The sequence below is a fragment of the Prunus avium genome, chromosome 8 (assembly GCF_965620075.1).
Source record: "Prunus avium chromosome 8, drPruAviu1.hap1.1, whole genome shotgun sequence".
Lineage (NCBI taxonomy): Eukaryota > Viridiplantae > Streptophyta > Magnoliopsida > Rosales > Rosaceae > Prunus > Prunus avium.
In genome coordinates, this window is record NC_142291.1 from 32387018 (window position 1) to 32400244 (window position 13227).

Here is a 13227-nt window from a genome sequence, read left to right on the forward strand (position 1 = left end):
AAAAATTGCTTGCCAGAGCCACAATAATGTGACACTGAAATTGACGTAGTTGTTATATTATATGTTTGTGTTGTGGAGGTGTCACCAATAATTTGTTGTAGTTTGTGATTTTGTCAACTTCGAAAAAGAAAAAGGGTAAAAAACAACAAAAGAGAAACTTGTGGGCACCGAAATGACATCATTCAACCGTCGGTGCCAAAAAAACAAAGGGCTTTCTCTTTTGACGAACGAACAAAAAAAAAAAAGCTGTCTATGCATTTGGATTTATCTTTTTTATTACGTAATATTGGGTTTTGTTTTTAGCTGATTATTATGTTTATCCGTTTTGATGAGTGTCCTCTAATTTTGTAAGGGCTTTAAATTTGTGGACCCAACTATATGAGTTATATTCTGGTCATTGAACATATGCTTGAGACATATATATAATGGCAGCAACTTCATAATTTGATACTCAAGTTGATTGGCAATGGAGAAATTAGTAACTCCTTATAAGCTCTTGCATGACATTTTCATCTTCATATTCTCACACACTCTAGTACTTGTGGCTAATTTTCAACTCTAAAACGTGGACAAAATATATTGAGTGACTTGAAGCACGTGTGGTTTCTGGATTTTCACATATAGGTAAACCTGCTCTGATACCATGAAGGAAGTTAATAATCCACTCCAACATCAATCGATGATAAGGGGGAGTAGCCCAACTTCTTATAAGCTTATAAATACTTCAAATACATGAATGATTACTCAATCATTTAAACTACAAGTCACTTGCACTATTTTGACCCCAATAAAAAACCCCCCCGCATAGTATGATATGACTTTTGGGTCTAACACTTTTAATACTAGGGAAGAAATTGAATATTACCCACAAAAATAAATTAACCACTTATTAAATCAAATCAAGAAAGTACTCATAATTCAACATCCTATCCATTAATCTTGACATACTAATTATATTAAAGAGGAGAATGCTCTAGCCACCGTTTGATCATATCAAAGCATTCTCTTGGATTAAACTCCGGAGCTGTATGACCTCCTCCCTGCACAATTGCAAATGGAGTAATTTGTTAGATAAGTATTTATTAGTTGTGATTATAATTAAACGATCTCAAATAACACTAGTACATTAGCAATGTTCTTGAATTGCACTATTATTGTAGCAAATCGCAATATTGAAAATATCGACAGAATATTGATACTTTATTTATGATATATAGACCGCGTTGATAATACTTCTACAATAATAGGGTTATTTGAGAGCATTTCCCTTGATTATGCTAATGTAAGATAAAGAACATTTCTTGCCTTTATAGTCGCATATGTCAAATGATACTCTCCATTCGAATACCTAACAGTGTATCTGTAAAATTCACAAATGAATAAAGATAACAAAAGTAGAAGTTAGTTTGGATAGTGAAACTTGTAACCGGAGAAAAAATAATAATAAAAATAATAAAAATTTAATCTGAAATAAAAATCATGAAAACAATAAAAACTGAGATAGATATAATACAAACCCTGCAACTTGATTGTTAGAGAACCATGGTTTCCAATCATCATCAATTGGCAAGCTCAAGGATTCTATCCATGCTTCTGTACTTACATAGGGAACGCTCAAGTCATGATCCCCACTGCAGAAGATGCCATAAAACTTGTAATTAATTGGTAATAAAAGGTAGATAATTCATTTGTATTGAAAGGATTTTGACAAAATATGTAACGTGTTTTCGAATTGCTTGAATTTACACCTAGAGGGATAAAATTGACATAAAAAACTACAAAAATAAAATGGTAAAATCGGCAAACTACGTAAACTAAAATAACTTTTTTTCCATATTATAATCTTACCTGTAGACAAAAGCCCGAAGGGATTTTTGGCTAAGATTTCGATGATATTCAACAGCACGTTGAACATCTTTTATGTAAGGTGTTGTTCTATTGCATCTTACTCATTCACCTTATTGACCAAAAAAAAAAAAAAAACCCATTCACCTTTTGTTCCCTATTTGTCATTGTAAAATTGTTAAATTAATATATACATTTTAAAATCAACTGGTCACAAGTGTTATAAAAAAAAATACCTCCCGAATGTTAAGAGCTTTACGAACTTTCATATCATTTGCCCAAACCACAGAATACCGAAGCCTATCCACCTACAAAATCAAAATTTGACGTGTCTTAAGACACGTCAAATTTAAATGATGAATATTTGGTCTAGTGACATTTAAGATGAATTGCGGAGCTGATCTGTATTTCTATCCAATTACAAAGCTTTATAAGATTTCAACATTTTTTTGAAGGCCATGGACTAAAGTGCAAACTATACAAGGATGGAAAATGCAAACCAATATATATTGAATTTGAGAGAAGGGACATTACCCGACACAAACTTTCAGGAAAGGGAAAGCTTAAGAAATTATCATCAACAGAGTCCCAGTCCCACCCAAATGTGGTTTGTTCGTTGTGATTGATACGAGGAACGCATGCAGGTGCCAATATATGACTATCGTCAAGTCTGCTAGTGCACTGCAAATACATTAAACAAACCATTTTAAAATCGAAGATGAAAACATGCATCTTGTGTTCCTTCAAGAACATCTGATAAAATTGGAACGCTACATAGAAGATTAACATGACCCTGCGCAAGGATGACGTGCATAAAATGAGAAATGGTTCCGAAAAAAAAAACCAAGCATCTTGTACTACATTTGAATCATAACTACATCATGCCCATACCTCCTTGAAAGCTTGAAGATTGTTGAGGCAGAGTTGATTGTTCGGATCCACGTCTACGTATTCCCCCTTGCAATTCCTTTTGGTAGACTTCAAAAAACATAAAGCAATAGTGATATTTAAATTTTAAATCTACTATCTTATATTCAAGTATGAAAAAGTTGATATATATATAGTTGGCCATAATGCCCACAACCCTTAAAATGTACGACTTGCATAATTAGTATCAATCAAGACCTTCCTTTGTTCTTCATAATCATAAGTTGTATTAAAAATTTAGATGATTTCCTCAGAAGTTACTATGAAACAAAACCAAGAGCGACGTATATACCTCATACATTCTATTTGATATAAGCGCCATGCGATGGGCAAATTCAATTCTCGAATTCAAACCCTCTTTTTCATTTGTAACTGGATCGCCGATTACGTATCCCTGAATCCATTTGAAAGAAAACTAAATTCTGGACAATGTCATGAAATTTGAAAGTAGGCTAAATTATTGAAATGCCCCCTGTAACTCAATTTCCCCCTTGAAACTCTAAGTGTCTCACTTTCCCCCCTGAAAACTCCATATATTGTCTCACTTTGCCTATATTCCATCCAGCCCTAGCAAAAGTCAAAAATTGGGGAAACAATGATGGGGAAACAGTGATGGGGATGTTGTTGAGTGAGACTCTGGGGTCATAGGCCAAAGTGGTGACGGAGAGAGAGCGGTCAGAGAGTAAAGTTGTGGTATTGGCGCTGAAAGGCAGGGACTTGAGGGATCGGAGAGAGAAATAAAGGGGGATGATGTGGAATTGCAGGGGGTTCAGCGGTGGTTGACCGGAGTGAGAGAAGGCGGCGTCGGTGGGGGCGAAGATGGTGAGAGAAGGAGACTGGGAGAGGAGGAGGGTTTGAGAGGCGAGGTCGAGGGTCAGAGCCATGGAGGTGTAGCCGAAATCTGAGAGGATTTCGGCGGCGTTGACGAGGGTTTGGGTGGGGAGGGCAGAGGAGAGAGAGAGAGAACTGAGAGGACGATGAGAGAGAGAAGGAGTTGGGTTGCCACCATTGTTGGAGGTTGTTCTTCGTTTCTTGGAGTTTGGAGAGGGGTTTGGTTTTGCAAATAAGTCTGAGTGTAGTTGGAGATTCAGAGAGTATCTGAATTTGTAAGGGAAGGTTGTTTTTGGGGGGTTAAGATTTGACGATTTCTGTTAGGGCTGGATGGAATATAGGCAAAGTGAGACAATATATGGAGTTTCAAGGGGGAAAGTGAGACACTTAGAGTTTCAGGGGGGAAACTAAGATTGAAATTGAGTTACAGGGGGCATTTCAATAATTTAGCCTTGAAAGTATAGTAAGGTATCTAATTGAGATGTCAATTTAAGTACTTTGAGATTATTCAAAGGTAGCTCTGTTCCAGCTTCAATACCTACAACCAAAAACAGGATTAGATATACAAAAACATCCCTGCCCAATACTCCAATCAATAACTTGCCTGGGTATGAATTCAATCACCAGCAACGCATATGTAAATTACCATTAATTATCTCTTGAACAATGATCGGAATAATCTTGCCCGAGTACGAATCACCAGAAATGTAGAGTGGATTTGCAAGAAACTTGCGATGAGTCGAAAGCCACTGGACATGATTTTAAGGAACAAGAAAGAAAGGTTCATAAATTGATGAAAATTGGCAACCAATATAAGTACCCAAATTATTGAACAAATTCTTTGTGCAAACTTGGCTCACCTTATGAAGAAACTCAGAAGCTCGTTTTGCATGAATGGTGTCACTAGTGTTGTAGCCAACTGCTGTTGTGGAGTATGAGAAACCAGTCCCGGCTGGAGCGTCTAAAAATATTATGTTTGCTAACTAAAAAGAAAAATGCGCACTTTCAATATATCTTCAGAAGCATAACCATATGCATCAATTGGTCACATGACCATTCATATATAGGAAAGTAAAAGCAAGAGATGGAAATTCCAGACCGTTGTCCATGAGTACGGATTCAAAACAAGTTCTACTGGATCCTCTGTTATACTTGTAAAACTGAAAGATATTGGACCTGTAATGAATGAACAACTTACTTATCATGTCAAGTCAAGAAATGAATGGCAATAGAGCAAATCGGGGATGGTATATATGTCATTTCCATTCCATCCCCGTTAAGATGGACAGTCAAGCAATCATGTCATTTATGGATATTGCTCAAAATAATTCCTAATAAGGGCGGAACCAAGAATTTTTAGACATGGATAACTTTTAGTTTGACATTTAATTTTATACCGAAAAAGTGAAGCTTCATTTACGAAAAATCTTGTTTGCAAAAATAAATAACTATTATTTCTCTAACTATTGTTTTTCGAATTATTTTGTGGACTTTCGTTTTTTGTTCTTTGATATTAAATAATCATTAAAATACGTGTATTATACGTTTGCTTTCATTATACCGACTCTTAAAGACGTATACGAAAAACAGAAGTATTATTTGAAAAATACGTATGTACGTGTATAATACGAGTATTAAATGGGAAAATGCTAAATTCTTTATACGAGTAATAACTCCGGAAAAGTAAAAAATCAAAAGAGGACAATACCTATACCTTGTTAATGGCCTAAACGTAACAGATTATCCACTAGACTAGTCTAAATACTATTTATTTAGTAATATCATTTATGCCATTAATTAAAATATTTAATACTAATTATTCACTAGAGATATAATAGTTAGAAAATAATTACTAATGAAAGTAATTAAATTAATTACTGGGAAGAAATTTTGAAAAAATAAAAATTTATTGACTTAAAGATACTAAGTTTTTATTTATTTATTTATTTAAAACCTATCCCGACGAAATTTCGTCGGCATAGGTCTTTGCAGGCAAAAGTTTGTCGGATTAGGTTTCCCACGACGAAATCGTCGGTAGAGGTAATTTCGTCGGGAGAGGTTGTTTGGCTTCTTTTTTTTGAGTTTTAAAAATATAAAATGAGTTTCTTCACTTTTGTTTTTTGGCCAACTTCTTGAATTTAATGCATCTAAATAATTAATACCTTAGCCTTTTTTTAATTACATTAATTAGTGATTATGCTTTAATTATTATTTCTTTAGTGAATATTTAAATATTTTACTAATTTCGTAAATTACTTGGTAAATAGTAATTAATTGTTTTTCAAATTATTTTGTGGACTTTCGTTTTTTATTCTTTGATATTAAAAAATCATTAAAATACATGTATTATACGTTTGCTTTCATTATACCGACTCTTAAAGACGTATATGAAAAACGGAAGTATTATTTGAAAAATACGTATGTACATGAATAATACGAGTATTAAATGGGAAAATGCTAAATTCTTTATACGGGTAATAACTCCGGAAAAGTAAAAAATCGAAAGGGGACAATAGCTATACCTTGTTAATGGCCTAAACGTAATAGATAATGCTCTAGACTAGTCTAAATACTATTTATTCAGTAATATCATTTATGCCAGTAATTAAAATATTTAATACTAATTATTCACTAGAGATATAATAGTCAGAAAATAATTACTAATGAAAGTTATTAAATTAATTACTGGGAAGAAATTTTGAAAAAATAAAAATTTATTGACTTAAAGATACTAAGTTTATATTTATTTATTTTTTTAAAACCTCTCCCGACGAAATTTCGTCGGCATAGGTATTTGCCGGCAAAAGTTTGCCGGATTAGGTTTCTCGCGACGACATGTCGTCGGTAGAGGTAATTTCGTCGGGAGAGGTTGTTTGGCTGTTTTTTTTTTTTGAGTTTTAAAAATATAAAATGAGTTTCTTCACTTTTGTTTTTTGCCAACTTCTTGAATTTAATGCATCTAATTAATTAATACCTTAGCCTTTTTTTAATTACATTAATTAGTGAATATGCTTTAATTATTATTTCTTTAGTGAATATTTAAATATTTTACTAATTTCGAAAATTACTTGGTAAATAGTAATTAATTATTTTTCGAATTATTTTGTGGACTTTCGTTTTTTGTTCTTTGATATTAAATAATCATTAAAATACGTGTATTATACGTTTGCTTTCATTATACTAACTCTTAAAGATGTATATGAAAAATAGAAGTATTATTTGAAAAATACGTATGTACGTGTATAATACGAGTATTAAATGGGAAAATGCTAAATTCTTTATACGGGTAATAACTCCAGAAAAGTAAAAAATCAAAAGGGGACAATAGCTATACCTTGGTAATGGCCTAAACGTAATAGATAATGCTCTAGACTAGTCTAAATACTATTTATTCAGTAATATCATTTATGCCATTAATTAAAATATTTAATACTAATTATTCACAAGAGAAATAATAGTTAGAAAATAATTACTAACGAAAGTAATTAAATTTATTACTGGGGAGAAATTTTGAAAAAATAAAAATTTATTGACTTAAAGATACTAAGTTTATATTTATTTATTTTTTTAAAACCTCTCCCGACGAAATTTCGTCGGTAGAGGTAGTTTCGTCGGGAGAGGTTGTTTGGCTTTTTTTTTTTTTTGAGTTTTAAAAATATAAAATGAGTTTCTTCACTTTTGTTTTTTGCCAACTTCTTGAATTTAATGCATCTAATTAATTAATACCTTAGCCTTTTTTTAATTACATTAATTAGTGAATATGCTTTAATTATTATTTCTTTAGTGAATATTTAAATATTTTACTAATTTCGTAAATTACTTGGTAAATAGTAATTAATTATTTTTCGAATTATTTTGTGGACTTTCGATTTTTGTTCTTTGATATTAAATAATCATTAAAATACGTGTATTATACGTTTGCTTTCATTATACTAACTCTTAAAGACGTATATGAAAAATAGAAGTATTATTTGAAAAATACGTATGTACGTGTATAATACGAGTATTAAATGGGAAAATGCAAAATTCTTTATACAGGTAATAACTCCAGAAAAGTAAAAAATCAAAAGGGGACAATAGCTATACCTTGGTAATGGCCTAAACGTAATAGATAATGCTCTAGACTAGTCTAAATACTATTTATTCAGTAATATCATTTATGCCATTAATTAAAATATTTAATACTAATTATTCGCTAGAGAAATAATAGTTAGAAAATAATTACTAACGAAAGTAATTAAATTTATTACTAGGGAGAAATTTTGAAAAAATAAAAATTTATTGACTTAAAGATACTAAGTTTATATTTATTTATTTTTTTAAAACCTCTCCCGACGAAATTTCGTCGGTAGAGGTAATTTCGTCGGGAGAGGTTGTTTGGCTTTTTTTTTTTTTTGAGTTTTAAAAATATAAAATGAGTTTCTTCACTTTTGTTTTTTGGCCAATTTATTGAATTTAATGCATCTAATTAATTAATACCTTAGCCTTTTTTTAATTACTTTAATTAGTGATTATGCTTTAATTATTATTTCTTTAGCGAATATTTAAATATTTTACTAATTTCGAAAATTACTTGGTAAATAGTAATTAATTATTTTTCGAATTATTTTGTGGACTTTCGTTTTTTGTTCTTTGATATTAAATAATCATTAAAATACGTGTATTATACGTTTGCTTTCATTATACTAACTCTTAAAGATGTATATGAAAAATAGAAGTATTATTTGAAAAATACATATGTACGTGTATAATACGAGTATTAAATGGGAAAATGCTAAATTCTTTATACGGGTAATAACTCCAGAAAAGTAAAAAATCAAAAGGGGACAATAGCTATACCTTGGTAATGGCCTAAACGTAATAGATAATGCTCTAGACTAGTCTAAATACTATTTATTCAGTAATATCATTTATGCCATTAATTAAAATATTTAATACTAATTATTCACAAGAGAAATAATAGTTAGAAAATAATTACTAACGAAAGTAATTAAATTTATTACTGGGGAGAAATTTTGAAAAAATAAAAATTTATTGACTTAAAGATACTAAGTTTATATTTATTTATTTTTTTAAAACCTCTCCCGACGAAATTTCGTCGGTAGAGGTAATTTCGTCGGGAGAGGTTGTTTGGCTTTTTTTTTTTTTTGAGTTTTAAAAATATAAAATGAGTTTCTTCACTTTTGTTTTTTGCCAACTTCTTGAATTTAATGCATCTAATTAATTAATACCTTAGCCTTTTTTTAATTACATTAATTAGTGAATATGCTTTAATTATTATTTCTTTAGTGAATATTTAAATATTTTACTAATTTCGTAAATTACTTGGTAAATAGTAATTAATTATTTTTCGAATTATTTTGTGGACTTTCGATTTTTGTTCTTTGATATTAAATAATCATTAAAATACGTGTATTATACGTTTGCTTTCATTATACTAACTCTTAAAGACGTATATGAAAAATAGAAGTATTATTTGAAAAATACGTATGTACGTGTATAATACGAGTATTAAATGGGAAAATGCAAAATTCTTTATACAGGTAATAACTCCAGAAAAGTAAAAAATCAAAAGGGGACAATAGCTATACCTTGGTAATGGCCTAAACGTAATAGATAATGCTCTAGACTAGTCTAAATACTATTTATTCAGTAATATCATTTATGCCATTAATTAAAATATTTAATACTAATTATTCGCTAGAGAAATAATAGTTAGAAAATAATTACTAACGAAAGTAATTAAATTTATTACTAGGGAGAAATTTTGAAAAAATAAAAATTTATTGACTTAAAGATACTAAGTTTTTATTTATTTATTTTTTTAAAACCTCTCCCGACGAAATTTCGTCGGTAGAGGTAATTTCGTCGGGAGAGGTTGTTTGGCTTTTTTTTTTTTTTGAGTTTTAAAAATATAAAATGAGTTTCTTCACTTTTGTTTTTTGGCCAATTTATTGAATTTAATGCATCTAATTAATTAATACCTTAGCCTTTTTTTAATTACTTTAATTAGTGATTATGCTTTAATTATTATTTCTTTAGCGAATATTTAAATATTTTACTAATTTCGAAAATTACTTGGTAAATAGTAATTAATTATTTTTCGAATTATTTTGTGGACTTTCGTTTTTTGTTCTTTGATATTAAATAATCATTAAAATACGTGTATTATACGTTTGCTTTCATTATACTAACTCTTAAAGATGTATATGAAAAATAGAAGTATTATTTGAAAAATACATATGTACGTGTATAATACGAGTATTAAATGGGAAAATGCTAAATTCTTTATACGGGTAATAACTCCAGAAAAGTAAAAAATCAAAAGGGGACAATAGCTATACCTTGGTAATGGCCTAAACGTAATAGATAATGCTCTAGACTAGTCTAAATACTATTTATTCAGTAATATCATTTATGCCATTAATTAAAATATTTAATACTAATTATTCACAAGAGAAATAATAGTTAGAAAATAATTACTAACGAAAGTAATTAAATTTATTACTGGGGAGAAATTTTGAAAAAATAAAAATTTATTGACTTAAAGATACTAAGTTTATATTTATTTATTTTTTTAAAACCTCTCCCGATGAAATTTCGTCGGTAGAGGTAATTTCGTCGGGAGAGGTTGTTTGGCTTTTTTTTTTTTTTGAGTTTTAAAAATATAAAATGAGTTTCTTCACTTTTGTTTTTTGCCAACTTCTTGAATTTAATGCATCTAATTAATTAATACCTTAGCCTTTTTTTAATTACATTAATTAGTGAATATGCTTTAATTATTATTTCTTTAGTGAATATTTAAATATTTTACTAATTTCGTAAATTACTTGGTAAATAGTAATTAATTATTTTTCGAATTATTTTGTGGACTTTCGATTTTTGTTCTTTGATATTAAATAATCATTAAAATACGTGTATTATACGTTTGCTTTCATTATACTAACTCTTAAAGACGTATATGAAAAATAGAAGTATTATTTGAAAAATACGTATGTACGTGTATAATACGAGTATTAAATGGGAAAATGCAAAATTCTTTATACAGGTAATAACTCCAGAAAAGTAAAAAATCAAAAGGGGACAATAGCTATACCTTGGTAATGGCCTAAACGTAATAGATAATGCTCTAGACTAGTCTAAATACTATTTATTCAGTAATATCATTTATGCCATTAATTAAAATATTTAATACTAATTATTCGCTAGAGAAATAATAGTTAGAAAATAATTACTAACGAAAGTAATTAAATTTATTACTAGGGAGAAATTTTGAAAAAATAAAAATTTATTGACTTAAAGATACTAAGTTTATATTTATTTATTTTTTTAAAACCTGTCCCGACGAAATTTCGTCGGTAGAGGTAATTTCGTCGGGAGAGGTTGTTTGGCTTTTTTTTTTTTTTGAGTTTTAAAAATATAAAATGAGTTTCTTCACTTTTGTTTTTTGGCCAATTTATTGAATTTAATGCATCTAATTAATTAATACCTTAGCCTTTTTTTAATTACTTTAATTAGTGATTATGCTTTAATTATTATTTCTTTAGCGAATATTTAAATATTTTACTAATTTCGAAAATTACTTGGTAAATAGTAATTAATTATTTTTCGAATTATTTTGTGGACTTTCGTTTTTTGTTCTTTGATATTAAATAATCATTAAAATACGTGTATTATACGTTTGCTTTCATTATACTAACTCTTAAAGATGTATATGAAAAATAGAAGTATTATTTGAAAAATACGTATGTACGTGTATAATACGAGTATTAAATGGGAAAATGCTAAATTCTTTATACGGGTAATAACTCCAGAAAAGTAAAAAATCAAAAGGGGACAATAGCTATACCTTGGTAATGGCCTAAACGTAATAGATAATGCTCTAGACTAGTCTAAATACTATTTATTCAGTAATATCATTTATGCCATTAATTAAAATATTTAACACTAATTATTCACTAGAGAAATAGTAGTTAGAAAATAATTACTAATGAAAGTAATTAAATTAATTACGGTGGAGAAATTTTGAAAAAATAAAAATTTATTGACTTAAAGATACTAAGTTTATATTTATTTATTTTTTTAAAACCTCTCCCGACGAAATTTAGTCGGCATAGGTCTTTGTCGGCAAAAGTTTGTCGGATTAGGTTTCTCGGGACGAAATGTCGTCGGTAGAGGTAATTTCGTCGGGAGAGGTTGTTTGGGTTTTTTTTTTTTTGAGTTTTAAAAATATAAAATGACTTTCTTCACTTTTGTTTTTTGGCCAACTTCTTGAATTTAATGCATCTAATTAATTAATACCTTAGCCTTTTTTTAATTACTTGAATTAGTGATTATGCTTTAATTATTATTTCTGTTGCGAATATTTAAATATTTTACTGATTTCGTAAATTACTTGGTAAATAGTAATTAATTGTTTTTCAAATTATTTTGTGGACTTTGGTTTTTTGTTCTTTGATATTAAATAATCATTAAAATACGTGTATTATACGTTTGCTTTCATTATACCGACTCTTAAAGACGTATACAAAAAACAAAAGTATTAGTTGAAAAATACGTATGTACGTGTATAATATGAGTATTAAATGGGAAAATGCTAAATTCTTTATATGGGTAATAACTCCGGAAAAGTAAAAAATCAAAAGGGGACAGTAGCTATACCTTGGTATTGGCCTAAGCGTAATAGATAATGCTGTAGACTTGTCTAAATACTATTTATTTAGTAATATCATTTATGCCATTAATTAAAATATTTAATACTAATCATTCACTTGAGAAATAATAGTTAGAAAATAATTACTGATGAAAGTAATTAAATTAATTACTGGGAAGAAATTTTGAAAAAATAAAAATTTATTGACTTAAAGATACTAAGTTTATATTTATTTATTTTTTTTAAAACCTCTCCCGACGAAATTTCGTCGGCATAAGTCTTTGCCGGCAAAGGTTTGTCGGATTAGGTTTCTCGCGACGAAATGTCGTCGGTAGAGGTAATTTCGTCGGGAGAGGTTGTGTGGCTTTTTTTTTTTTTTTTTTGAGTTCTAAAATTATAAAATGAGTTTCTTCACTTTTGTTTTTTTGGCCAATTTCTTGAATTTAATTCATCTAATTAATTAATACCTTATCCTTTTTTTAATTACTTAAATTATTGATTATGCTTTAATTATTATTTCTTTAGTGAATATTTAAATATTTTACTAATTTCATAAATTACTTGGTAAATAGTAATTAATTGTTTTTCAAATTATTTTGTGGACTTTCGTTTTTTGTTCTTTGATATTAAATAATCATTAAAATACGTGTATTATACGTTTGCTTTCATTATACGACTCTTAAAGACGTATACGAAAAACAGAAGTATTATTTGAAAAATACATATGTACGTGTATAATACGAGTATCAAATGGGAAAATGATAAATTCTTTATACGGGTAATAACTCTGGAAAAGTAAAAAATCAAAAGGGGACAATAGCTATACCTTGGTAATGGCCTAAACGTAATAGATAATGCTCTAGACAAGTCTAAATACTATTTATTCAGTAATATCATTTATGCCATTAATTAAAATATTTAACACTAATTATTCACTAGAGAAATAGTAGTTAGAAAATAATTACTAATGA

The 13227-nt window shown here is 28.8% G+C and overlaps 1 protein-coding gene and 1 non-coding gene across 2 annotated transcripts; one reads left to right on the forward strand and one right to left on the reverse strand.

The window, feature by feature from the left end:
* Positions 1–956: 956 nt before the first annotated feature.
* LOC110763723 (serine carboxypeptidase-like 18) lies at positions 957–5019 on the reverse strand. The gene is made up of 12 exons (XM_088245867.1): positions 5001–5019; positions 4703–4779; positions 4464–4586; positions 4250–4352; positions 4101–4141; positions 3065–3166; positions 2737–2823; positions 2380–2526; positions 2082–2153; positions 1518–1651; positions 1306–1360; positions 957–1040 (listed from the first exon to the last, which is right to left on the reverse strand). Exons 1-12 carry the CDS (start codon positions 5017–5019, stop codon positions 957–959), a joined length of 1044 nt encoding a protein of 347 aa, XP_088101993.1.
* LOC148292561 (U6 spliceosomal RNA) lies at positions 2583–2684 on the forward strand. Its single transcript, XR_015827299.1, has one exon. It is a non-coding gene; the product is annotated as a U6 spliceosomal RNA (small nuclear RNA).
* Positions 5020–13227: the final 8208 nt, after the last annotated feature.